Source organism: Ochotona curzoniae, unplaced genomic scaffold, assembly GCF_017591425.1.
Source record: "Ochotona curzoniae isolate NIBS_2020 unplaced genomic scaffold, NIBS_Ocur_1.0 contig_4645, whole genome shotgun sequence".
In the NCBI taxonomy this organism is placed as follows: Eukaryota; Metazoa; Chordata; class Mammalia; order Lagomorpha; family Ochotonidae; genus Ochotona; species Ochotona curzoniae.
In genome coordinates, this window is record NW_024466353.1 from 1776802 (window position 1) to 1804432 (window position 27631).

General features: G+C 46.1%; 2 protein-coding genes and 1 non-coding gene across 5 annotated transcripts; all 3 read left to right on the top strand.

Moving 5' to 3' along the window:
• Positions 1-106: 106 nt before the first annotated feature.
• On the top strand, positions 107-26237 carry MRPS35 (mitochondrial ribosomal protein S35). Of its 3 annotated transcripts, none has more exons than XM_040987455.1 (8): positions 107-857; positions 8209-8252; positions 9188-9355; positions 9620-9680; positions 13611-13750; positions 18155-18264; positions 19566-19635; positions 25866-26237. In XM_040987455.1, the coding sequence occupies exons 3-8, from the start codon at positions 9212-9214 to the stop codon at positions 26133-26135; spliced, it is 795 nt and encodes a 264-aa protein (XP_040843389.1). In that variant the 5' UTR covers positions 107-857; positions 8209-8252; positions 9188-9211; the 3' UTR covers positions 26136-26237. The 3 variants fall into 3 exon arrangements, with proteins under 3 accessions (XP_040843389.1, XP_040843387.1, XP_040843388.1); XM_040987453.1 differs by lacking the exon at positions 107-857 and adding an exon at positions 5360-5485; XM_040987454.1 differs by lacking the exon at positions 107-857 and adding an exon at positions 5363-5479.
• REP15 (RAB15 effector protein) lies at positions 1697-2575 on the top strand. Its single transcript, XM_040987456.1, has one exon. It carries the CDS (start codon positions 1800-1802, stop codon positions 2508-2510), a length of 711 nt encoding a protein of 236 aa, XP_040843390.1. The 5' UTR covers positions 1697-1799; the 3' UTR covers positions 2511-2575.
• LOC121161164 lies at positions 23614-23750 on the top strand. Its single transcript, XR_005884647.1, has one exon. It is a non-coding gene; the product is annotated as a small nucleolar RNA SNORA2/SNORA34 family (small nucleolar RNA).
• Positions 26238-27631: the final 1394 nt, after the last annotated feature.

Consider the following 27631-nt stretch of genomic DNA (forward strand, 5'->3'; position numbering starts at 1 on the left):
TTTGTGACATAAGGAAGGTGGGTGGTAAGATCACATTTTTAAAAAACAAAAAGCAAAATAAACAAAAAAAAATTAGTCATCAAAATGTTCATATTCCAGCTGGTTCCAGAAGCATCCCAGTACTCCATCTTCTTCGATGACTGAATTTTAACCAAATTGATTCATCGGGTTAAATGCTTGTATATAAAATATTTTTATAGAGATGCATGTATAAAAAGTATTTTGTATACTTAAATGTGTGTAAATAAAATAGCCCTCCGGTGGCTCAGCAGGATGGCATGGGACAGCTGAAGGTCATCATGCCGGACCTGGGATCCCCTTAGCTCCTGATGAGGATGGTCACGGGACTTGATGTCTTAGATGTCCTTTTAGCTGAGATGCCTTCAGGGTCACTCTTCCCCCCACCAGGCAAGATTTATACACATAATTTTTAAACAAACCAAAAGCAAAGCAAAAACTTTGACAGTATTAAGCTTTTAATTTCCCTTCTTTGTTCAGTTCATCACAGTACTGGCATCAGCCTATGCACGTTGCTTGTACATTTCCTGGGCGATCAGCAAATGGGGCTTTTTGAACAAGCTAGCTCTTTGTCAGCTTGTTTGGATCAGAGTTCTAGCAGTGTTGAGGCAGCCAGGACGGCTCTCTGTTGGCTGTCTGGTGCAGATAAAATGTAGTTGGTGTTCTTCTGTGACACCAAGACACGTGGACATGTGAACGCTGCTGCGAACACTATGACTCCATTGCTTTTATATTTTTAGGAGTATTTGGAAGAATCTTCTGTTTCTCATTTAGTGCTACACAAGAACTGATTGGCAGCCCACCCCAGGAAAGGCAGGATTCCAGCAAATGGAGTGGAGGTGAGCAGTCTGGTGTATGCCAAGCGACTTTGCTTAGGAATTATGTTGAAGAGCTGTGGTCTTGTAAACTACCAGTAAGTAAGCAAGCTGTTGGGCAAGAAACCTGTAATACTGACTGTATTTATCCATAACCAGAATGACCTGATACTCAGTCGTCTCCTTTTGAGTTCTGCCATTCCTGATGTATTAATATTAGACTCTTGTTGTCTTTTGGGTTTTACTTGGCTGTGAATTTATGTCACTGTTTAAAAAGCTCCCTTTTCTTATCAGAACCTGGCTAAAAATACCAGGAGACTGTTACAAATGCCAAATATTCATTGTTCAGGACAATACAACATAACTGATGTAGTAAGTTCAAAAGATTTTTGATGATATATTTTATTTACAAAATATTACACATTGATGGTGTTGCCATGTGAAAGGAAATAAAGTCAGCTGATAATTGCCTTGTATTTTTGCTGTTGTTATTCATCTTTGGTCCAGGATGACAAATGGACTTTTGTTTCTGATTTGAAAAACAATAAGCAAATCTGTCTAAAGTTTGAATGCCTGTAGGCTTGAATGAGGTTCTGAATGTGTGTCCACACAAAGAAGTTTTTAAGCAGACTATTTGTAGAAAGGGGTAGATGGTTCTCCTGGTTGTAACCTTAGCTACAATTTGGAAAGAGGAAGTATCTTTTGGAAGATGAGTCAAGTGACTGTAATCCGGACAAGAACAGGTGTTTTGTACTCCAAGTTGTTATCTCCATCTCAGTAGACCAGGAGGAAAACGTGAGACTGCGACACACCCAGTGGGCAAACAGGGCGGCCCTGTGTGTTTGTGGAGTCAGATATATATAAGCTTAACTGCACTGAGTCAGCTGTAGAGTTAGGAGCCTGGGAGCACATTAACAGATGTGACTTCCGTGTATAACCTGATCATATTGATCAGGTGCAGACAGAATGGGGCAGAAAACCTCACAACAGCTGGCCCTGAAGGACGGCAAGGAGGCTGTCCGTGTCTGTGAGGTGGTCAGCGGAGCCATGGTCCACGCGGCCCGGAAACTGGAGGAGTACCTGGGCTTTGAATATCCCGTGAGTAAACTCCGCCCAGCTGCCGAGACCCTCAATGAGATCTTCTTAATCCACTTCATCACCTTCTGCCAGGAGAACGGAGTGGAGGAGTGGCTAACCACCACCAAGATGACCAAGCACCAGGCCCTGCTGTTTGGGGCCGACTGGGTCTGGACCTTCTGGGGCTCCGATAAGCAGGTGAAGCTTCAGCTGGCCGTGCAGACGCTGCAGATGGCTGCTCTTCCTCTCGTGGAACCCACACTCCACGACCTCCCCAGCCCAGGGCCGAGGCTGGAGGAACCATTGGGGAAGAGAAGTCGGTTGGAGAAGTTGGACGAGTTCTGCAGATTGATAGGGGAGGATTGTCTGGGCCTCTTTATCATCTTTGGTGTGCCTGGGAAGCCACGAGACATCAGAGGGGTAATCCTGGACAGCGTCACAAGTGATATGGCCAGGAGCCATCTGCCAGGACAGGAGGCAGTGGCACGATTTGTCCTTGACACGGAAAAGTGTGTCTCCATCAGAGAGCTGCTTGGGAACTGTCTGAGTAAGAACAACGGGCTGAGGGAGGTAGGCAAGGCTTACATTAGCATCCTATGAACTGCGTGAATGCGGCCTGGCAAAGGGAAAGAAACTAACGCTGGGGCCAGTGAGATGGCTCAACTGGCTAATCCTCCACCTTCAAGCACCAGCATCTCACATGGGTGCAGGTTCTTGTCTCACCTGCTCCACACTTCATCCAGTTCCCTCCTCCCTGCTTGTGGCCTGGGAAAGCAGTAGAGATCAATCCAAAACCTTGGAACCCAGCAGTTGTGTGGGAGACCCAGAAGAAGCTCCTGGCTCCAGATTAGCTCAGCTGCAGCCATTACAGACATTTGGGGAATGAACCAGAGGATGGAAGATTTTTCTTGGTCTCTTCTCTGTAAATCTGCTTTTCCAATACAAATAAATAATTTTTTTTTAAAGCATACATTGTATTTCAATAAGCAAGCTCATTGATGGGTGCAATTCTGGTATGGATTTTTTTTTTTCCTTATTGATTGACTGTGATTACCTGGGCCAAAATCTATTCATGTCACAGTTAATGGGGAAAAAGGCACTGGCTGTGTTTTAGGAGGTTTGTGATTTAACCCTTCATTCAGTTACTCAGTAATAAAGTGGAAGGAGAGAATAATAAGGTCATGTTTGGAGTCTGATTTTGGAAAAAAAAAAACACGGTGTCCTTCTTGGAGATGGTGAAAGGGCGAACTCTGAAGTGTGAGCTGTGTTGTCCCTGCTGGTGGATGGATGGAGGGTTCAGTGATGGGGTGGCGGGATTATAGGACAGGTTTCACTCCACTTGGGATTCCACTCCCAAGTCAGGGCTCCTGAGTGAGCCTCACATCACCCTGTCCCTCACCCTTCCTCACCCCTGTCTCCTCCCCCCTACACACACACCCTGCCCCCTTCTCTGCTTACTCCTGCTCTCCTGCCCCCTGGCTTGCAGTCAGAACACCCCATGGAGAGGACCAGATCAGAGGAAGGAGTCAGGAGTTAGCACCCTGTTCTCTCCCCATTGCACCATCTTAGCCTGGATGGCTCCTGCCCGTCTGGTCCTTCCCTGTCTCCATCAACTTGCTGGTTGTGTGCCAGCCTCTGTGAGCCCCTCAAAGTTGGCCTTGGTAGGTGCCCATGCTCATGCGCTAAGCCTTTCTGAGGGCAGCATTTGATTTCTTCCAGAACCTTCCTGTGTGCTGAGTTTCTGGAAACAGGAGATGACAAGGGCTACCGTGTAGGCCTGCTGTCTGTCACATGACATGAAGATGTGCAATAATCCCACTGCATTCTGGGCTATTTCACAGGATTCACAGGAACCAAGAGGCACGTGTGTAATTTCAGAGAGCTCTCCTTGGCCTCTGTAACAACCTTCCCATGAGCACTCTCTGACAGCATACCCAGAGACCCAAACACCTCTCACCAGGCCCACACTCCCCAACAGTTCTAGTGCCTCCCAGTACTGCCACCTTGGGGACCAAGCCTTTCACACATGGGTCCTTAGGGGATGTCCAAACCAATCTCCAAAACATAGCAGTCCTGGGGAAAGGGGAAAAAGGGCTGCTGTAATCCCCGCTTCCCACTGCACTGCAGTTAAGTGGGGGAGTCATATACAATGCTTATCTGTGCACACTGTAAAAACGACCTGTCGGTTGAGAAGTCCGTTTCTTTTCCCTGCTGGCAAGGTCTCTGACAGCACCACTCAAGCTCAGCTTTTGCGATCTGGGTGAATTCAAGGCTTCAAGGTGCAAATGCCAGCTCCATACTGTGTCCTAACGAGTTGAGCTGCTGCCTGCAGTGCCAGCATCTCACACAGGCAGCGGTTTGAGTCTTCCCTGCTCCACTTACGATCCAGTTTCTGTTAATGAACCAGGGAAAGCAGCAGCAGGTGTCTCAAGTACTTGGGTCCCCGGACCCAACTGGGAGACCTGGAAGAAGCTCCTGGCTCATGGCTTGTATCTGGCCCAGATCTAACCTTTGCAGTTATATGGGTAGTTAATCATTGGATGGAAGAACTCTTTCAAATAAATTTTTAAAAAAGTGTAAATGTCAATTCATGCTATGTTAATGGTGGCAGATAAACATTCTATGCATACATTAAAATGTGTATTTAGAACACAGGAAGGTAGGTAGCAGGTACTGGCCTGGCAGCCAAGACACTGGTAAGGATGCCGCTGTGTCACACACTGAATTCCCGGGTTCAGCTCGTAGCTCTGACCCCAGATGCCCACTAATACACCCTCGAGAGGCAATGGTGATGCACTAATACTCAGGACCCTGCAGCACACACAACAGACCTGGAGGGTTCCTGATGCTCAACTTCTGCTGTCCCACATCCATGAACATGTAAGTGAAGTACTGGCTCAGAATATTCTTTCTCTGACCTCTAATGATGATGGAGCGGGGGGTGGGGGGAGGAAGGAATCATCAATGCTACATACATTGTTATAGGTGTGTATTAAGGGCGCCGTTAAGGAAAGGTGTGAGCTAGAGGTTAGAGGGCAAAGTGCTTTACTGTGTTCTATTTTGTAGGAATAACGGGATGTTTGTGCGGCCAGCAGAACCAACGGACGGCGACTGTTGCCAGTACGTGTCCATCTCAGTCCTGTATCAAACACACACCAGCCTCCATTAAGATCCCACAGCTCCTAAAACGCGGAGGTTTTAAAACTTGAGCGTCTGTCTTTCTAATCGCCACGGGTCCCGCCTCTCGCCCCTTAGCGCCGATCTGTTTTGCACTGGCTAAGTTCATGTTGCTGTCGCTCTTTTTACACGACGTCTTCCGACGTGAGGGAACATCTGGGCTCCTTCCGGCTGCCAGGCTCGCGCGCTTCCTGTCGCTCCACCCTAAGGGGCGGGGCCAGAGGCGCGCGCAAGCGCCCTCTCGCCGGGTGGCGTGTGTCCCTTGCGGCGTCCCGTCCTCGCAGCCATGGCGGCCGCCGCGCTCGTGTGGCGGGCCATCCTGCACCCGCGGGCCCGGGTCCTGCGCGCCTTCTCCGCGGCCGTGTCGCCGAGCGCTCCTGCTGCGGAACCTAGTCCGCGTGAGTGCCTGCCGCGCCGCGTCCGGGGCTTTGGGGCTGGCCCGGCGAGCGGGAGAAGCGCGCGTGCGGGGTGACCTCTGCGCTCCCCTGCCCGGTGCCCTGCGCTCTCGCGGTCACACACTCTTCGGCCAGGGTTTTTTTGTTTGTTTGTTTGTTCTTTCTTTTCCTGAACATGAAGGAAGGGCATGCGGCCGCATGGGGAGGCTCCCACGCAGCGGACGAGGGGCTGAGGTGACCGGCCGCTCCTCAGGCAGGCGCCAGGGTGCCGGATGGATGGCGTCGGGTGCCCACGTGGACGGAGGGACGGAGAAGGGGATGTGGCGGCACGGGGTCCCCAAGGGCCTGCTCTCGTTCTGTTCTGTGGGTTTGGACTCGCCCGGGAGGCTTTGAGCAGAAAGGTCATCCGTTGTGAGGGAGCGGAGGCCAGGGACCCAGTCGAGGCTGGTGTTGGGGTCCGGTGGGTTAAGGAGGTCTAGGCGGTGTGGTTGGGTAAGGGCGTGCTTTGAGGTGCACCTGACGGGGCTGGCCCGTGGATTTGACGGGGGACGACCACGTCTCAGGCCGCCGCGTGTTTTTGTCCCGCACAACTGGATGCGGCGCTCTTCCATTCACAGGGGTCAGGCAGACTGGACGAAAAGACAGCCAGCGCTCTGCCGAGCTCGCACGGTGGCTGATAAATTTGTTAACTGCCTTTCCCCCCCTCCTCAGCTGTTTCTTCTACTGTTAAATTTCAGCCTTGTTGAATCTTTATTTTCTCTGATTTTCTGTATTCTCTTGCACTCGAAACTTTTCTCCCCTCGCCATCTCTGTGGCTCCCCTCTTTGCTCACCCTGCAGGTGTCGGCTTGAGGTTTACTTTCTCCCTGGAGGATTTGCCTAACTCTGTTAGAGTCACACTGGAGGCACAGTGCTGGGTCCAGGGGCTGGGGAAGCCACAGTTCTGACGTCCAAGGTGGCAGAGGGAACCCCAGCTCCAGGGCAGAGTGCCCATCACCGGCTTTTTGTTCTGTCAGGGTCCCAGACCTCGGGGATGGTGCCCACCCAGCTTGTCCATCCTCTCCCTCACCGTTATTCTCTGGAGACACCTCCCACAGCACCCAGACGTGTTCCCAACTCCCTGGGCATCCCCTAGTGGAGGCAAGTTGACACTTGAAGTGCATGCACAGTTAACACACCCGCACACAGACTCGGTTCATTTCCCTGCTCTCCATGTTCCACTTGATGGAAATGACCTGTCAGAAGGATGTTTTGTGCGACAGGCTGCGTTGTGGAGAGCAAGGATTGACTGGGTCCTGGTTTCTCACAGCATCACTCATTGTAGATGAATGAGCACAGAGACTTGTCAGAGGAAGGAATGGGAGGAGAAAGGAACAGGAATGAGGCGGATGGAGTGGGGAGTATATTGCAGGCAGAGAGCATAGCAAGTCCTGAGATGGCTGAAGGCCGGGTCTGGGAAGGCTGGCCAGCTGTGTAGCATTCCTCAGAAAGGGTGGAGGGACTGGACGGGACACCAAGTCTGACGTCCTTAGCCCCTTGCTCCTCACTGGTTTCCTGATGGAAAGTGGTCTCCAAGTAAGGATAATATATTTGTTTCAGTGAATAAAATTAAAAGGAGATACTGAAGGGCTGGTGTTGGCAGTGTAGCTTGGTAACCCTAGCTGCTCCACTCCCTCTCCAGCTCCCTGCCGGTGGCCTGGACGGCAGTGTAAAATGGCCCAAGCCTTTGAGTCCCTGCCACCCAAGATTGGCTAAGCTCCAGCCGTTATGGCTGTTTGAGGAGTGTACTAGCAGATGGAAGGTCTCTACTCTTTCTGTGTCTCTCATTCTCTATATAACTCTGCCTTTCAAATAAGATGAATTTTTTTAAAATTTATTTTTATTGCCAAGTCAGATACAGAGGAGGAGAGACAGACAAGATCTTTTGTCCGATGATTCACTCCCCAAGTGACTGCAATGGCTGGAGCTGAGCTGATCCGAAGCTGGGAGCCTGGATCGGTCTTCCACGCAGGTGCAAGATACTAAGGCTTTGGGCCGTCCTTGAGTGCTTTCCCAGGCCACAAGCAGGGAGCTGGATGGGAAGTGGGGTTGCTGGGATTAGAACCAGCGATCATATGGGATCCTGGTATGTTCAAGGCAAGAGCTTTAGCCGTTAGGCCGCCATGCTGGGCCCTCAAATAAGATAAAATCGTGTGAAAATTTTTCCTTAGATGATGAGTTTGCTGTAGCAGCAAATATAATGAACTATGTATTTAGGTATAGAATTTTCTGAACTCTATTTTTTTTTTCCATTTGAAAACAGGAATAGAGAAGGGGGTATGGCATCTTCCATCCACAAGTCTACCCCCCAGATGGCAGCGACAGTCAGATCTGGCCCAGGCCAAAGCCAGGAGCTGGGCACTGCATCCAGCTAGCCCACGTGGGTGCTGGGGCCCACCACTTGGGTCGTTCCTTGCTGCTTTTGCAGGTGCTTTAGCAGGGAGCTGGGTTCCACTAGGACTGAAACTGGCTCTGCAGGGGTGTTAGCGTTACAAGTGGTAGCTTAACTGGCTGGGCTGTAGTACCAGCTTTTTAACTCTTTTTGACTTTCTGCAGATTTTTTGTGTCTCAGTGTACAGAAAATTATTGTTTCATGCTCACGAAATGCATTTGAATTATGGGATCCTGATTGGTGTTGAAAGTCTGTGTTAATGAAATTCTGTTGCTGTGTTGTTTTTTTTTTTTTAGGAACAACAGAAAGACCCAGAAGTGAGAGGACACACAGAAGAAAGGTAAAGTCTGTGACAATTCAGAAGTTGTAATGTGAGCTGAATCTTCCTTAGAGGGCGTCAGGGGTGTCCCGGGAGACTCCTCCGGTTATGTTGACTGCATAGAACCTCCTGAAGAGGCTTACTTGCATACTTCCAGAAGACAGGTGTTTAAACCAGACAGAGCTGTTCTTGATGATGTCTGTAACAGTCGTGCAGCCTGTGGTGTTACATCCTTCTCAAGGTGCCTTATGGGCGTGTTTATAGAGGCGTCCAGATCGTAAGATCAGCAGCTGAGCGTGGGGTAGTAACAAGGGCATGCTGTTGGCCATTGAATGGGCCCAAGTTACAGTCATTTAGAGGTGACTTTCACAGTAATACTACTTGGTCACCTTTAAGTGCTATGCCAGATTTGATATTGCTAGATTTTTCCACTTTAACTGTCTTCTACTTCATATAATGCAGTATAAAAGGCAAGCCAATGTGATTGCCGGAGTTTTCTGTGGGCTTAGCAGATAGTTCTGCTTTTGTGTTTACTCAGTCTGTGGAGCCTGAATTTACTTATTTCTATGATTGGATTTTTTTTATTTTGCTTATTCCTTATTTTCAAGTTTTTAAATCTTTCATTGTGTTCCATTTTACATCAAAGACATTTTAAATATTTCTAAAGCATGTTATTAATTCATCTGTTCACCAAAACAATGTTAAAAAAAAAATGTTGCCAAAAGTCTGATTAAACAGAGACATTGTAATGAGAGGATGTGATTGTGTGGATGGTTCTGGCCAGAGTTTTGGGGGAACTGTGCAGACTTGGTTAGGCTCCTGTGCCAGAACTGCAGCAGCTTTGTGGGAGGTACACTTCACGGAGGTTGCAATTCTGCTTTTGTTTCTCATAACTGCAACATTTTCTTTTGAAATACAAGAATATGTTTATATTTAAATGGTTGTGTGTTTCTTAGGCACTGCCTCCTAGGACCGAGAAAATGGCAGTTGACCAGGACTGGCCCAGTGTTTACCCAGTTGCAGCACCATTTAAACCGTCCGTGGTCCCTCTTCCTGTTCGGATGGGTTACCCTGTGAAGAAGGGTGTGCCCATGGCAAAGGAGGGAAATCTGGAACTGCTCAAGGTAAGCGGGGTGCTGGCCCAGACCTCAGTGAGTGCCTGTGGGAGCCCTGCCCATGCCCGCCTTCTCCCTGAGTTCACGAGCAGTCTTCTTATTGTAATCCAAAAGTTTTTCCACGGGATAATGCAAGTTAGTCCGAGGTGTCAGGATAGCGCCTGAGGTTGAGCACATCTGTGACAGAAAGTTTGGTTTAACAAAAAAGGTGGATTTTATTCTTTTTTTTTTCTTCTTGATATTTAATTCACCTGGTGCATTTTTCTGTTTTAGATCCCCAATTTTCTGCATTTGACTCCTGTAGCAATTAAAAAGCACTGTGAAGTTCTTAAAGGTATGTGACTGTTTACTTACATAAACTTTGTATTGCCTTTCAACATAAGAATATGAAGTCTGATACACAGCCTTACATTCTGGTTAGTCATTAGCTTTTTTCTCTTTTAACAAAGCTGAGCATTTTTATTTGAAGCGCAGTGTGACAGATTCTGTATCCTTTGATTCACCCCAAGTGTCTGCAACAACTGGGCCAAACTAAACAAGGCTCTACGCACTGCGCTTGGGGCTTTGAGGGGGTGACAGGGTGCCAGGCGCTGAGCTGTCAGCTGCTTCCGCCATGGCGCCTGTTAGCAGGAGGCTCAGCTGATCCTGAATCCTCTCGTGTGGACATAGCCATGGTCCCTGTTAGCAGGAGGCTGAGCTGATCCTGAATCCTCCTGTGTGGACACAGTGTGCCACATGGGCCTAACCTCCTGCACCACGGTGCTTTATTTTTTTAAAAGAAGACATTTTAAAGTTTTTTCAGTGAATTGTTAGCTGTTGCATCTGATTGTGTGTGTGTGAGACTCCTTTATAAGCGATTGTCACTATGAAAGTAGAATTCGCAGTCCTTGCTCACAGCTGCTGTTGAATTATAGAAGGCACGTAATGAAAGGGCTAGCATGGTGGCATTGCATGCAAATCCTCTGCCTGTAGCGCCAGCATTTCAGATAGGTGCTGATCCATCTCTGCTGCTCTGCTTCTGATCCAGCTTCTTGCTTATGATCTGGAAAAGCAGCTGAGGCTGGCCTAAGTCCTTGGGCTCCTGTAGCCACATGGGAGACATGGAGGAAGCTCCTGGCTCTGGTTTTGGATCTGCTGCTCTCTAGCCATGGTGGACCTCTGTCTGTTTCTCTTGTAGCTTTGCCCTTCAAATAGAAGTGAATCTTTAGAGACCACATGAATGAAGATTAAGGGAAAAGTGTGAGTTAGGTATATTGGTTTTGGTTTTTTGTTTTGTTTTGTTTTTGGCACATTGGTTTCACTGCCTTTTGAGTCACCTGTGTTCCACAATAGAGAGAGCTTCTGAGTGGGCTCTAGCTGTGCTCCTGGTGCACTCTGGGAAACAGCAGATGGAGACTTGAATACTTGGGTCTCTGCCACCCGCATAGGAGATACAGCCTGGCCTGGAGGGGACACCAGGGAGTGGATGGCTTGCTCACTCTGTCTCTTTCTCCTCTCCTCCCTCCCTCCCCTTCTCTCTAATTCTTTCTGCTTAATAGTTATTAAGACTTTTCAGGAGGGAAAAATAAAAATGAAAAGGAAGAAAAAAAGAAGCCTGGAAACTCTCCACAGGTAGTCCGGTCCTGTTATGTTGCAGGACAGACAGCGCTGATGTAATCTTTACACTTGAGCTTTAGGGAGTCCTTTCCACTCAAAAAGGAGAAGAGGATATAAAAAGGTCTGAAACCTGGGAGTAATGACCTCATTTGAAATGAGGGAGAAGAATTAGTTTCATATATGTAGCCCAGTGTCGACGGATGAGAATACTTTTCTGATCCTAAAGATTGTGTTTCTGTTTATCTGGGCCTAGAATTGAACTGAAACTGATCATCATTCCAGATTTGTGCCCCATTTTGCACAAATGATGGATCACCTTTTGATCATTTAGATAACTAGTAAAATAAATGTGTTTGTACATTGTTCTCAGTTTCTCTCCTTTGGAAATATTTTTAATGTGAAACATCCAGTGTGTGTAGGTACACCTTCTGCGCGTGTTGATAATCATGAAACTGACCATTTTAATGCGGCATTTCTGTAAGACGTCCTGGTTTGTGATGCACGGTTCTTGCACAGCCCACCAGGAGGGCACAGCTGTGTTTCACAGTGCTTCCAGGGACTTTTGAGTCTTTCCTTAATTAGGCCTTTACACTCTGCCAAGCTCTGGATTTAGGTTGCATCTTCCACATAACTGCAAGGCTTTTCAAATGTCTCTTCTCAGTTTTCTTCCAAAGTGGGTCAGCTCAGGCGTTTTATCTCACTTGAGATGGAAAAACTGAAATGCAGGAAAGTTAGGTAATTTACCAAAACTTTAATAATCAGTGTCAGAAGTGAAATAAAAATCAGTCTCTTAAAGTCTAGTCTTTGCCTTACCTATCAGATAAGTAAAGCTAATAGGAGTCTATTATGTGTTTTCCAGCTAGCTGAGTTTTTTAGACATGTAATTTAGGTAATTTAATTTAAAAACTGTAATCATCATCTGGTGATTGAAATGACTTATTCACGGTTAACAAAATGGAGTGCAAACCCAAGAGTCCACGTGACTCCCCGAGCAAGTCTGTCTTACAAGGTGCCTGGTCTGACACTCTTCTGTAGAATCACTCTGGGAATAAATTTCCACTCAGTTACTTTCTTCTTCTTTTAATGTTAAAATTTTTTAATTTACAGAGTGTTCTTATTCCCTTGAAGTAATTTAGGATTGGCTTTTAAACAGGGTGTTTAGGGAGTAGTATGGGTTGTTCTTCATTTGCACATGCGTATTTATTTAGTCCTAGGTGTCAGAGAGTGATGGGTGAATGGCTAAATCCTCGCCTTGCAAGTGCCAGAATCTCGCATGGTTGTCAGTTCCTGTCCCGGCTGCTCCACTTCCCTTTTAAATCCGTGCTTTTGGCCTGAGAAAACAGTAGAGGACAGCCCAAAACCTTAGAACCCAGCAGCTATGTAGGACACCCGGAAGAAGCTCCTGGCTCCTGGCTTTGGATTGGCTCAGCTCTGGCCATTGCAGCCCTTGGGGAGTGAACCAGTGGGTAGAAGATCTTTCTCTGTCTCCCCTTCTCTGTAATTCTGTCTTTCCAATGAAAAATAAAAACATCCAAGGGGGTGTTCAATCTTATATAAATCTTTGATAGACTGAGCTAGACAGCAGTAGTCAGGAGAGTTTTTACTGGCAGTGCAAGTAAGCGAGGCAGGGGCCATGAGATCATTAGGCTTTTTGGTCTTGTAAGTGGCCATCCCTACATACAGTCTAGAGATTAAACCATAAAGCCCAAAAGGCCTTTTAGAGTTTTAGAGAGGAAAGCAAAGAAGTAAAGAAAGAAGTTAATTCTCATATTTGTTACTCTCACTAGCAATATCAAATGAAAACTATTAAATAACAGCTTCAGAAAACATTTACCCAGAGGTCTGATGTTAGCTGTAAATTTGAGATGGAAGTACAGGATTATAATTGATGTAAATAGTACATCAAAGAGAGCAATGAAAATAACATGAGTAACTTGGTTGATTAATGAACTTGAGCACAAACATGTCAGTGACTTAAAAGGATTTTCATCGTCTCTGGGTACTGGGACGTGTAGAAAGTCATGTGTGGCTTCCACCTTTGTCTCTCCCCTTTCCCCAGAACAAGAAGAAGAAATAGCAAAATTGGAAATAATGAGTTCCCAGTTTTCCTTAAATCTTGATCCTTCCCATTCTGATCAACCATGTAATCATTATAAAAAATAAAGTTAATTAAAAAAAATAAAAGCATATTAAAAAAAATGGATTACAGCTCTGTTCAGCTCAGGTTCTGAAGCATAGTTAACCACATTTCCGTTTCCTGCAAATAGCTTTTCCAGAGATGCTTTTAGCTCCTCTCGGCTGCTGTTTAGAAGCCTTCCTCTGGGAGTGCGTTAGCAGTATCTGGGCACTGTGACTTGCTCGCCTTGGCTGGGAAGGAACTGGGTGTGTGCAAAGCTGCCCTGTGCCTGTCACGCTCTCTCTTTCCACTGCGAGCCCTGCTTCCCACCACCCTGGCAGTACCCAAAGCATTCCCCTAATTGGATTCCCTAGATAGGTACACCTGTTTGAGCTAAGGATTGAAGGATGCTCATACAAGCTTTGGAGCAGAACCTGCCCTTCCCTTTGATGCGTGTGTCCTATGAGAGTTCAGTCGTTTGGTGTTGTCTGGTGCATGGGTTACAATTCAGTTTATTTGTGAAACCATAATTGAGATTTTTTTGAAAATCAGAGTTCTGCACCGAGTGGCCAACTGCACTTGACACTGATGAGAAGTGTGAGAAGCATTTTCCAATCGAAGTTGACACAGCTACCTATGTCTCATCAGGACCGTCCATTCGCAACCCCAAGGCACGCATAGTAACCTTGAGGGTAAGAAGCGATTTTCTTTTTTCTTTTTACTCTAGTTTTTCATTTGCTAATAAAAAGATGGTAATTTTATCCTCTGGTTCATTCCTCCAAATACCTGCAGTAGCCAGAGTTAAGCCAGGAGCCAGGAACTCAGTCTGAGTCTTGCACGTGGGTGGCAGGGACCCAAAAACATGTGAGCATCCACTGACGCCAGGATACACAGCACAGCAGCAGAAAGCTGCATGGGAAGCAGGGTGGCTGAAGCTCAAACCACCCACTGCAGTACAGGGTGGGGCTGAGGGAGACCCAAGTAGCAGCGTTAAGTGCTGTGGTGAGTGCCTGCCCTCAAGATTTTTTAAAATTAAGAAATACTACAAAACATTATGTAGAAATACATGCTATAGTTGTGCTTAAAAAGCATGTATTTACCATAGAAAATTTGGAAGACAACAAAAGCTTAAAATGATGAAATTGTTCATAATTTTTCTATGAACAAATAAACTTTATCAGCTCATTTATTTATAGTCAGTGTCTTTTTTTTTTTTTAAGATTTGTTTATTTTTATTGGAAAGGCAGATGAGATTTTTCAGAGAACCATCAGCTGATTCATTCCCCCAGTGGCCACAACAGTTGGAGCTGAGCCAATCCAAAGCCAGGAGCCAGGAGCTTCTTCCGAGTCTCCCATGAGGGTACAAAGTTCCCAGGCTTTGGGCCATCCTCTGCTGCCTTCTCATTTCATAAACAGGGAGCTAGAGGGGAAGTGGAGCAGCCGGGACACAAACTGGCACCCATCTGCCATCCTGGGCATGCAAGGTGAAGGTTTAGCCTTCCAGCTATCACACTGGGCCCCCGTTTCTATATTTTTAACAGTGACAACTAAATATGTGTAGTAATCTGTTATTTTTTACTTGGTGAAAATGTTTTCCATTATTATTGGATATTCCTTTAGTAAAGATTTATTTATTTGAATGACAAACTTTAAGAGAGGGAGAGAGAGAGATCTTCCATCTGTTGGTTCACTACCCAAATAGGTACAACAGCTGAAGCTGGGCTGGTCTGAAGCCAAGCACTAGGATTTTCTTCTGGATCTCCTACATGGGTGACAAATGTCCAAGCACATCTCCTGCCACTTTCCTAGGCATGTTAGTGGGGAATTGGATCAGAAACATAGCAGCTGGGACCTGAACCAGTGCCCACATGGGATGCTGGTGTCACAGGTAGTAACTTTACCTGCCACCCTACAATGCTGACTGCTAATCTTATTTATTTTAAAAAATTAAAATTTTATTCTAAATATTGTTTACAAAGTTGAGAGGAGTGTACGCTCAAGTGAGTCTCTAATTAGGGTGGGGAGAGTTGAGATTATGGTTGAAAGTGGGAGGGACAAATGTTTCAGTTACTTTCTTTTATTCTCCTGGTCTGCTAGGGGGTCAAGGAGAGGGGGACCGCTGTTTGTTGTAAAACTACATTGGCACCTGGGGATGAGATAGTCATTTGATGACACCTTAGAGACCCTGCTGTGATGAAGAGTGTTGGCAGTGTATTACTTGAGTGGTTTTGATAGTTCTGAAACGTTGTCATCTTCACTGTACCAGGGTCAAGAAAATCTTTCCAAGATCTATTGGCTGACCAAGCCCACCTCTCTGCATCCATAGACTCTACTGGCTGACCAAGCCTACCTCTGTGCATCCATTGGCTCAGGCATTTGCTGCAAAGGTTGGCCAGGAGAGTTGTCCAAACTGTTCTGCTTTCTATCCTCTGATAAGGCACTCAGTTTCTTCTGCTGGCCTAGGTGAACTGGCTGCCATGTCCCTCATTTCCATCTGAGCATGCTGACTACTGCAGAGGCATCAGCAGCTGAGGAGGCCCAGTCCTGACAAATGCTCTCCAAGGTTAGATCACCTGTGTTGTGATTTTTTCCCTGTGGTATGGATTTGAGTTCAGCTGTCTAATTGGGGAGTCCAAAGAAACCTCACCTGGGGTGACCTCAGGCTTGACTCTTGTGTGCGCCAGCTAGTGCAGGGTCATGATTGATCATTACCTGCATCAGCCAGTACACGTACCATGGATGCAGCTGCCTGGCCAGTTTTGCCTCCAGCCCCATCTCTCACATGGATTAATAGATGCTACAGCACCTCAGGCCTGACAGGTGCAGTGGCCTTGTCAGGGCAATCCCCCAGTAACTTCCACCAGTCCTGCCCTGTCTTGTTTGTGCGTGTGGTGGCATGTGCTATGGCCTAGCCCAGTCTGTCCCACATCTCATCTTGGTCTCATACACACCCTCGGATGCAGCAGCACATCCCAGCCTGGCCTGTCTCCAGACCCAGCACAAAGGCCAGCTGATAGATACTGCAGCCCTGCCCAGGCCAGTACACCCCTATTCCCAGCTCTCACACTCACTAGTGGAAGCACCAGCCCAGAGGGGAGTCCCGAAAGTTCCTCTACCAGACACACTCCCAGCCCTGAGTCTTCCTTGTAGCAACAGGTGCTACAGCCTGGTCCATCCCTAGAACCAACTTTGATGTGACTAGCAGGTGCCATGGCATAACCAGCCTTTCCTATACCTATGTTGGCTCTTGCAAGCACCAGCAGATGCTGGAGTCTAGTTCAGTCTGGTGTCATGGTGTAATTAACACAGATTTTGTGTTAACCTGGCTCAGAATGTTTGCTAACTCTTGGCTGCTTTTCTGCCAGCAGTGCAACACTTGCCTAGGTACAAGGTGGCCTAGGCAGTTGCCTACAGCTGGGGTCCTCATTTTACTTTTAATGGCCATTTAATGTAAATGCATACGTTAGTGCTGTAACATTATTTGTGGATGGTGGTATATTTTGATCAATTCCAGCAAAGCACATTTTCTGACACTGAAATCGGAAATACAAATAAATTATCCCCTAATGTGGAATGACATCAGAATTATGAGCTAAATAAGCCGTCTTTGAGGGTTTCATTATGACAAACAACAGAGTAATACAATGTTTTACCTTATTTAGCTGTATTCTGGCATTTAAAGTAATCTGTATTCCTGTGCCAAATCCGTTCATCTCTAGGTAAAGCTCCTGCTGTAGTTCTGTGTAAATACGTGTGTTCAAGTGCAGGTATTATGACACAGTGTGTTAATGAGCCCCTGCTTGGAACATCCCATATGGGAATGCTGGCTCTGGTCCCAGCTGCTTGCTTCTGATCCAGCTTCCTCGAATGTGCCCTGTGTAAGTGGCAGGCAGGACATGTCTCAGGTGCAGGAGTTCCTGCTATGTGGGAGAGCCAGATAAAGTTCCTGAGTGCTGGCTTCAGCCGAACCCAGCTCTGACTCTTGAGGGGAATGAACCAGTGGATGGAAAATCTGTCTCTCTGTTGCTCTCTGCCTGTGTAGTAGGAGATTTAAAGAAAAGGGGTGAATGTTGTGGCATAGCCGGTTAAGCTATAGCTTGGGGTACTGTCTGGGGACTGAGTCCTGCTAACTTCACTCGGACTCCTTTTCCTGCTTGTGTGTCTCGGGAGCCAGCTGTGACAGCCCAGGCTCTTGGCTTCCTGCGCTCCCTGTACATGATGGGCTGGAGCTCTGAACCCAGCCCAGGTTGTGGCCGGTGTTTGACAAGTGAACCAGTTTGTGCGGAGGAGTCTTCTCTTGCTCTGCCTTTCAAATAGAGGAATAAAGTTGGAAAAATACTCAAAGTATTTAAAATGTATGTTTATTTAGTCTGTATTTTCTTAAGAAAATTAATTCCATGAGCTGTCAGAAGTACTACTTTTCAAAAGTAGAATCCTAAGTCTAATCATTTACACACCAAGCCCAGATCTTGGAATTTCAGACTGCTCATTAGCATATTGCCTGCTGTAAGAAGTGGTACCATGAAGAACTCAGATTTACTTAGGACTTGTCTAATCTGTTCAGAAGAGATCAATAATTCTCTGTCCATGCCTGAGGGACTAGCGTTAGCATTTGGGAAACGGTGAGCTGAATTACTTTGGAAGTTTTGATTCTTCCTTGGTACATCAAGCTTCTACGAAGTAGCGAAGCTTTTAAAAAATAGATCTGCTTACACCCATTGCAGAGTCAGGCCTCAGAATTGCATGGTGGCAGTTTCTTGGAGCTCTGAAGGTTCATGCCTGTATTTCCGCATTCCAGCTTTCCTGACACTAACGGGGTGGAGTTCTGTTCGCGCTACTCCTCAGCACCCTGATTTTGCTCTGTGCACAGACCCTTCCCGCTTCAGGGAAGCTGCCAGTGCCCAGCCTTCAGAGCTTCGTCTCTTCCCCTCCTGTTTGCCCATGAGTAAGATCAGCGTGCATGCCAGCCACTGACTGCAGAACACAGCTGGGAAAGCTTGCTTTCTAGTGGGTTTATTGTTCATGTAAATAACATGGCTACTTTATTTCATTAAATTACATGAAGTAATTTTTTTTCCCAAATGTTGTTTTTTAAGGTTAAACTCTCCAGTTTGAATTTAGATGACCATGCAAAGAAGAAATTGATTAAACTTGTGGGAGAACGGTACTGCCCGACCACCGATGTGCTCACCATCAAGACAGACAGGTACGGAGCGAGCAGCTCAGCATCCTGTCTCATGCATTCCTTTACTGTCTTATAGTCCCCTGGTGGCTTCTTCAAAGAAGTTACCTGCTCTGTGCCAACCTGCTGTGTTAGAGCTTGTCAGATTTGTGTTTTTACTATCCTCAGAACAGCCAACGTTTGTTGTGTTCTTTATGCATATAGAGAGGATTGCTGGTCCAACTGCACTTGCTGTTTCTTTTAATCTTAGTGTTGATACATGCGTGTATATAAAATTCAGGGATGATGTTAGAAGACAAAAGTGTGGTTTGCGTAAATTTTAAATTATTATAGATGAATTGATAAATTATTTTCATTTGATGCTGAGAAAAGTTACTGATACATTTTCACTATATGGTTATTTTTCCTCTAGAGTTACACTTTGGTTGTTTCTGAGTTGTGTCAACACACAAGACTTTTCTTAAAGGGGAAAAAAATAACTTGAGAAAAATGAGTGGGCAGGTGTCCTGTCAGCCTGCCTTTTCCAGTGTCAGAGCATTTGCAAATCTGGGCATTAACTGAGTCTTAGTTCAACATACTGACTGTGGGAAGAGGAGCGTTAACACAAGGGAGTCTGCAGGGGTGGGACAGCTTAGGAGCCAGGCTTTCCCAGCATGGAGTTCTAAGGTACTGTCTTAGTCCTTCCCTGGTACTAGAAAATGTGTGTTCCATGTTGAGGTGTTAGTTTGTGCAGCTGAAAAATCACTGTTAGCATATATGTTATCCCTGAAGCTTTTTAAATATCTGTTAATGTCGCTTTCTTCTCAGGTAGTTGTGTGTGTGTGTGTGTGTGTGTGTTGGTAACCATTCAGTAGTCATCTCTGTTTTATTGCTCTAGAAGATTAGCATGCCATCTCATAGGTATGTAGATGTTTGAATCAGGTTATTCCATCTTCAGTACACCAGCAGCAGTACAGCATTGTGTGGGTTAGCTCAGTGTTCAAGAACTCAGCCCAGGCGAGACAGTGCTGACATTAGGGTCCCATCTAAACTCGTTAGGTCCCCGAACAGACACAGAGGGTATATTCTTATTGTCAAATAGGTTCTTAGCACTACAGTGGTGAAGAGAATTTAGAATCAGTAGTAATTTAAAATAGCATAAAGTTGTTGTAATGTACAGATTATTGATAAAGAAAAAGTAACATGTAAAAATATTCAGTAATGAAACATCTGAATTATTCTAAGGAGAATTTTTCAAAAGCAGAAAAATAATTGAAAATCTTGTCTTCTATATAATTTTGCAAATTATTCTGTATATGTTTTAATTTCTCTCTTCTCTTCTAAAGGTGTCCTTTAAAGAGACAGAATTTTGACTATGCGATGTATCTCCTGACAGTTTTGTACCATGAGTCTTGGGTAAGTAAGAGCAGGTGCATGTTGACTGGTTTCGTCATTGTGATTTAGATTGTGTTAACCTTCCAAAATGTCTGTGTGTAAAGTTCTCAGTTGAATGATTTGGGAACAGCACTGAGTAAGGGAAGCAAGGGAAATGTCCCAGGGCTTGAATACAGAGGTGAAAGGTGAAGATTTAAAATAGGTTACTCGGTTCATCTCTGGACTTACATGTCCAACATACCTTAAAATTCATAGCTTTTCATATTGCCTGGAAACTTTGGAGCTTAGTTGCTTTTGTTTTGGTTTGGTTTTTTGCCTTTTTAAATCTGACTTCATTTTTTTCTGATTAGGAAGAATAAAATCATTATATGTATGACTTGAGAATTTCTGATTTGTAAATAAACCACGGAACAAAGTTCTAAATGTTTGTAGGAAGCTGTTTTAAATGCTTATTAAAATTTTTAGTTAACACATAGCCTTTGTGTAAACATTTGACTGGTATGGTTCAGGTCAGTTATGGGCGGTTAGTTCTGTGCTGTGGAAAGCAGGCATGGCCTGGCTTCCTGAGTATCGCTCTGTGCTGTACAGTAGCATTAGCTCTTGTGACGAGAGTCGCTAGCCCTATGCTTAGGTAACTCAAAATTTTAAATGTTTTTAAAAAAATTTTCCAGTATGCATTCAAATTACATTTTTGTAGGTTGTGTCCAGCCGAGGCATCTCAATAGCATTTTCTCTCAGGTATTGAACACACAGAAATTACTGAAAATGTTTGAAGGACAGATTGCTTTTCTGTGCCTGAGAGCACACTGAGGTGAAGAGGTAGTGAGACCTCTCTGAGAGAGCAGAGGCGTGGTGGCTGACTGGCTGTGAGACAGCATGTCATCCCTTCCACTGAGTGTGGGGACGGGCGTAGCAGCCTGTCTGTGGAGTGACAGTGACAGCTCTTGCTTTTAGACTATCCTTCCAGCTTCAGGACACCAGGATTCTGTGTGCTCATACGGCAGTTGTTTACCCTGTTGGTAGCGTTTCCCCCATCTTCTCCATTCCCCTCCCTGCCTGCCCCTCATCTTCTGCTCTTCATCCACTTGTTCACTCCTCAGGTGGCTAAACAGCTCAGTTTGAGTGGGTGAGGCCAAGAGCCTGGGACTGTATCCGCATCTCCCACATAGGTGACAGGAACCCTAGGGCGGGCTTCTGCCTTCCCAGGTGCATCAGCAGGGAGGCAAAAATCCAGGACTGGACCCAGCACTGCAGTACGGGATGGCAGTGTCAAAAGCAACAGATGTGCTATGACACCAGCCCCTCACAGGATTTTCATTGTATTAGCAATTAAAACAGTTTTAGGACAACAGATAGGTGAAAGGGAAATATGACTTTATTTCAAGGTCAGTAAAGAGTGAAAGCCACCTGTTAGCTCTTTTGAGTTGTTGTCATTATCGTAATTCATCTGGAATTTCTAGTTCCTGGCTTCAGGAGCAACCTCATAGTGGCTGGTAATGTGTTTCCTGTCTATTTATTGTAGGCATGCTTTGGCTTAAGCTAATTAAGTTCCTTTTTGAATCAGCAGCATGACTGAGTTAACTATATCTCTGGGGCTGCTGCATAAAGAGCTAATAACGAACAATAAAAGCCAACTTGTTTTGAGGTTCTTGTTTTGCCAGCAGCCTATAAAGTGAATTTGCCCTGAAGGAGATTGACAGCGATAAATAAATTCAATGAAAGTTGACTTACTAGATTCTGTCTGTGCTTCCATGACGTAAATCCAGGCAAGCTGTAATTTGGATTTGTGCATGGAGCTTTGATTTTTTTTTTTTTAGTACTAGTTACTTTGATGCCAGGATAAGACATCCTTGCTGTCCTAAGTAGGTAGAATTGAAGAATGTCTTGGTACCTTTCAAACAAATACATTGGTGAGGATGCTTAAAACAGTAAATGCAATGAGCCTTGGGAATTTACAGAGCTACTGCAGCAGAATTGTTACTGGATTGAAATTGTCTTTTTTCATTCACCAGTATGGAATTCCTGCTTGACGTGGTTGTTACCCCCTGATCTAGTCCAGTATTGAGTCATTCCTTAATTCAGTGTCTGGCTTCTAGCACGTAGTGTCCAACGGTGTGCTGCTCTTGGCTCTGTAACACATTGTTGGAAGTTACTGCTCAGTAGCATTTGAGAAGAAAGTAATCACGGTTATGTGGAGCACATAGCACTGAAACTCAGAAAATTTCCATCTGGATCTCAGTAGAAGGATATTGCTGAAGTACAAAATCTAGAGCAGTTTAAATTTTTTATTTTATTTTAATTATAAAGACAGATTATTACAGAGAGAAGAAGAGACAATACTCCATCTGCTGATTCACTCCCCAAATGGCTGCAGTGGTCAGAGCTGAGCCAATCAGGAGCCAGGAGCTTCTTCCAGGTCTCCCACACGGGTGCAGAGTCCCAGGCCTTTGGGCTATCTGCTGCTTTCGCAGGCCACAAGCAGGAAGCTGTATGGGAAGTAGAGTATCCAAAACACGAACCGGTGCCATTATGGGATCCTAATGCTGGTGAGGATAGGATTAGCCAGTCGAGCCGTCATGCCAGCTTCCTTTCTCCTCTTCCCGCCTCCAAATAATGTAAAGGTAGGGTCCTGAAGTGGACATCAGTGGACACTTAGGGTCCTGAAGTGGACATCAGTGAGCCTGGCTGTCAGGAGGCATGAACGTCACACGGCCTCAGCTGTGGGCTGTGGTGATGCTTTAGAGAGTGATTGTTCAGTGCCTGGAGGTGGTAAGGGATGTGATGGAATAAACACACCAGACCAGTTCTCCCCGGCTGCCCAGGGCCACAGGAGGCCATTTCAGCCTTACTGTGGCTGACACAGGAGTGAAATGCGCCTTACCCGTTGGAGTCACACTTTTTGGATTTGGAATCCCGGCTGCCTGTGTAATCTTAGCTCACTCACTTCTGCGTCTCCTCTGGGGGATGCTTGGCTGCATCAGGGTGAATTTATGGAAACTAGCAAATGTCATTATCTCAGTATGGATTTTAAAAAATTGCTTATAATACAGAGATGAAGAAGGCTTTTTTCTTAGATCTTCAAGTGCATGTATTTCCAGTTTCTATGTACAGTATATATTTAGTATGACAGTTTACACAAGGTGAGATCTGTACTCTGCTGTCTTTGAATATTCAGAGCATGTAATCTACTCATCTAAATAACCGACAGCAACAATTACTACATTTTAGTTTTTATTCCTTGATACACTGATTTTAAAACATTATTTATTTGAAAGGCACAGAAATAGGAAGGGAGGGAATGAAAAACAGCTCTTGTGTGCATTTGGTCATTTTCCTGATGGTAGTAGCCAGGCTGGACAAGGCCAAAGCCAGGAGCCACGAGCTCCGTATGGATCTCCTTCCTGGGTGACAGGGGCCCAAGTGCATGGGCCATCTCCCGCTGCTTTCCCAGGTGCAGTAGCAGGACAGCCAGGACTCCGGCTGGTGCTCCCAGGTGGGATGGTGGTGGTTTCAGCCATTGCTTCATCCTGTGTGACACAACGCTAGGCATTAAGTGATGAGATGAAACATTGTGCAGAATGAATTACAGAAAAAATAGATAGACTAACATGGAAGCAAGGAAGAAAGTGCTTGGCTGTGTTGTGTTGCTCCTCCTCCCTGGGAGGATGGGAAAGGTGTTGTAAAGTCTGGGGGGTCGGGAGGGTGAGGGTGCTGTAAAGACTGGGTACTTCTGCCCTGCCCTGTCCTGTGGTTTCTGTGCTCGTGCCTGACTACCTCCCAGCAGCCCCATCTGCGTGCATCCTTGTGACAGAGACTGGGACTTCGGCTGTGGTAGACAGTGATGGTCCCACGTGGTGTTTTGTCTAATCTGGTAAGGCCTTGCTGAGCAGGGATCTGGTGTTACTTCTCAAGAGTTAGAGTTTTCAACGTATTTCCAAAAATAAGTTGACAGATCAGCAGGTAAACTCCCTTTTCAGTAATGTAAGATGTAGCTTTCTGTTGGCTCCTAATCAAGACCAGCAGTTTGCCGAAGCTGTTGGTTTCAAGCAGGAGCCTAAAGGAATGTCTTTCTCTGGTCTGTTGACCATTTCAGAACTTCGGATATGTAATGGTCAATTCATTGGGAAGAAACACAATAATAGTAAAAGATGTAGCACTCTGGTTAGATGTTGGTAATAACTAGCTTGCTGGTGAATTACTAATGATTTTTAAAAATATTTTTCTTATTTGAGAAGCTAAGAGAAAGACACACAGATGTGCAGACAGAAATCTCTTATCATGTGATTCACTCCAAACCCTGCAACAGCCAGGGCTGGGCTGGATCCGAGCCAGGAGCTGAGAGCTGCAGGTTCGCTGCAGGCCGCCTGTGGCCTGGCAGGAGCTAGGAGCTTGATCTGCTGGCTCCGCAGGGCTGCAGTGAGCAGCTGGTGAGAGGAGCCGGCGCGTGGTGCTGGACCCAGTGCTCTGACGTGGGACTGAGACATCCTTGCTGCTAGACCACACACTGACCCCAGTTAGGACAGTCACAGAATGACGTAAAGTTAGGCCAGATTTTACAGAACGACTTCTGTTTCTGTTTGAGATTCTCAGTTTTTGTAAATGTGTGAATTATTTGGATTATGTTACAGATGAAGTTTTTTTCATTTATTTGTTTCTATAAAAAATTTAAAGATGGTGCTCATTGTACATTATTTTGAAAGTTATACACAAACATTTGCTTCAATGAATTTGTTTCATGATACAAATCTGTATTTCTGAAATCAGATGAGAAAGAGGGGATATACTGAGGGTGGTATGGCTGTAGACATCAAATCTGCATTTCACAGTGCTAATGTAAAGACTTCCTGCTGGTCAAGATGCATCTCTTTAGCATGAAAGATGGGATTTTACTCTTTGTGCAGAAATTAGTGTTATGTTATTCATACACGAAAAACAATTGCAGTTGAACTTCAGGAGGAGTCTGAACGTGTGGTAGAGCAGAGGTGGGGAAGTCACCGCGTGCCAGTGTCCCTGGCTCCAGGCAGAGCCCACGGGGAGAGGGGTCAGTGCTGAGACCACCCGTGTCCCGCTGCCCTGGCAGTCTCTGTGCTTTGGAACATCAGCGCCTTGGACTAACACAAAGGAAACCCAAGCAGGGGCGGGGAGGGTTACTTCATTCTGTGTTTGTACGTTTTTGTCCTTTTTTTTCATTCCAACTCCCCTTTTTAAAAAGTGTTTTAAACAGTATATCTTTTGCCAAGGCCCATGGTGGGGTGTTGATGTGATGTGATTTCTGCCCAGTGCTCTGCATGTCAAAGTGAAGGAATTCAATGAAGCGCTGGTGAACAGCGGGAGTAACTGTGACTCTTAAGGTAGCCAAAGGCTGTGTCATCAATTAGTGGCACACGTGAATGGATGAACAAGCTGCCCACTGTCCCTACTTGCTATCCAGCGAAACCACAGCCCAGGGAATGGGCTTGGCAGAGCCAGCAGGGAAAGAAGAGCCGGTTGAGCTTGACTCGAGTCTGGCACGATGAAGAGGCATCAGAGGTGTAGAATAAGTGGGAGGCCCCCGGCGCCCTCCCGTTTTCCCGTGAGGGGATGGGCCGCCAGTAAAATGCCACTGAAGCTGGCAGCAGTGAATACATGATGCTCGCTTTCGGTGTTCCTGAAGCCGGGAGCCAGGAGCTTCTTCTGGGTCTCCCATGCGGGTGCAGGGTCCCAAGGCTTTGGGGCTGTCCTAGACTGCTTTCCCAGGCCACAAGCAGGGAGCTGGAAGGGAAGCAGTACTGCCGGGATTTGAACCGATGCCCATATGGGATCCCAGTGCATGCAAGGTGAGGACTTTAGCCACTATGCTACTGTGTTGGACCCCTGTTGTGTTCATTTTCTTTGAAAATCAGACAGAAAAAAAAAAGGAAGAGAACTCTTCCACCTATTGATTAGTTATACTCCCAAATGCCTACAGCAACCACAGCTAGTTAAGGCCAAAGCCAGGAACTTAGAACTCTGTCTGCCATGCAGGAGGGCCACCCTGCTGTCCCCCAGGAGGGGCCTGAGCAGGAAGCTGTTCTGGAAGCAAGAGTGGCTGGGACTCTCATCGGGTTCAGTGGTCGGGATGTGGGTGCCATGGCCATGCTGCGAGATGCGGGCACCATAGGCCGCTACTTCATCATTGTGCCACATGTCCACCTCGCATGCTTCTCTCAAATAAACTTTCTCTTTTGATATCTTTTTCCCAGAATTCAGAACTCATTTTTCTTTTCTTTCAGAAAACTGAAGAATGGGAAAAACAGAAAACTGAGGCAGACATGGAAGAGTATATATGGAAAAATAGCTCTTCAGAAAAAAACATCCTGGCGACGCTTGTGCAGATGAGAGCGGCCGAGGGCAGCGCGGGCGTCGGGGAGGAGGAGCTGCTGGCCACCGAGGATGTGCAGGCGTACGCGCGCTCCGTGGCCAGCCTGAAGAACGAGGGGGACAGTGAGCAGGCCCTTTGCCAGTACAAAGAGTCCGTGAAGAGACTCTTAAACGTGACGTGAATTGCCAAGTGGAAGAATCTGCCTGACGTGTTCATTTTACAGCACATGTAATCAATATGTGATTTGATATAAGATTGAAGATATTGGAAGACTGTTGTTTTACATCAGGGTTAAAATTATTCCTTCCTTGCTAATGCACAACACTGATGCTTATTCCAAAGTTTTCTTGTTTATATGCTAGCACGTTTAGACTAATCAGAAGGTCTGAAGATATATTTATTGAAAGGCAGAGTTACAGAGAGGGAGAAAGCAACAGAGAGAGATCTTTTGTTCACTGTGTCACTCTCTAAGTGGCCGCAGCAGCTGGGACTGGGCCAGACTGAAGCCAGGAGCCAGGAGCCCCATCCAGGTTTTCCATCTGAGTGGCAGGGGCCTAAGCACTTGGGCCGTCTTCTGCTGCTTCCCCAGCAGCATCAGCAGGGAGCTGGCTGGGAAGTGGGGAGGGGGAGGTTGTGGTAGTGCTAACATGGGATACCCTTGTCGCAGGTGGGACCTAAACCATTGTGCCCTAACACTGATCCATGTGTAAGTACGGAACCATTGGTTTGTTGCCAGCCACATTTGCTTCTCGACAAGTGGCATTTAGTGGTCGCTTGAGGGGGCAAGGCCCAGGGCAGAGTCCCCTGACTTGCAGACTGTTGCTGTCCATGGGACTGCTCTCTGTCCTTTCCATCTACAAGCTCCGATTCTGGTTGGAAATGAGTGCCCAGTAATGAGTTCAAACAAAGCTTGCTACATTCTCTGTTTTGGGAGTTTTCTAAGTTGACTGAGTTCATGTAGCCTGCTGTTCCACTGTTCCAGGGCTTGCCTTGCGATGCTGAAACTTGCAGAAAGGAGTGCACATGACCTGGAGTCATCCGTCTGTGTGTCGCAGAGCCGCCCTTCGTGGCAGGCAAGCCGGGAGGAGGGCCTCTGATGTGGTCAAGGCCATTCCGTGTAGCTATAAGTCATTTCTTGCCACTTCCAAGGGTGTTGTTGGTGATTACTTTAGAATCAATGTAGAGATGGGTTTGTGGCATAGTTGCCACTTGGGGTACCACATCCCATATTGGGATGCCTTGGTCAGGCCATGGCCACTCTGCCTCCTATCCAGCTTCCCCCTCGTGCACATTCCTAGGGACGTAAGGGGTGACCTGCATGCATTTCCTGGCTCTGGCCTTCTTACTGGCCCAGCCCAGTGAGCCAGCTGATGAAACAGCTTAGTCTGTTGTTCTCTTTCTGTCATTTTGCCTTTAATTTTTTTTTTTTAAATATTGGAGTTTGTTTTGCCTTAACTAGAAACTACAAATGAAATCTTCTGGTTCTCCCCCCTCCCTTTTCTTTTTTCCTAATTGCCTGGGACATTTGTCAAACAAATTTGTAGTTTGGTACCATCTAGGAAGTAGTTTATAAAGAACATCAGTATGGCCCAAGTTCAGAAAGGAGGAAGCGTTATGTTGTATTTCACCAGCGAAGAATAGAGAATGAAAGTAGATAAAAGTGCATATTTTTGGTAA

Bases quoted from the DNA above. Each gene is read 5' to 3' on its own strand.
- REP15 (XM_040987456.1), top strand. From the start codon at position 1,800: ATGGGGCAGAAAACCTCACAACAGCTGGCCCTGAAGGACGGCAAGGAG.
- MRPS35 (XM_040987453.1), top strand. From the start codon at position 5,374: ATGGCGGCCGCCGCGCTCGTGTGGCGGGCCATCCTGCACCCGCGGGCC. The intron at 9,356-9,619 runs GTAAGCGGGGTG...TTTCTGTTTTAG, and splicing joins GAAATCTGGAACTGCTCAAG to ATCCCCAATTTTCTGCATTT. The intron at 19,636-25,865 runs GTAAGTAAGAGC...CTTTTCTTTCAG, and splicing joins TTTTGTACCATGAGTCTTGG to AAAACTGAAGAATGGGAAAA.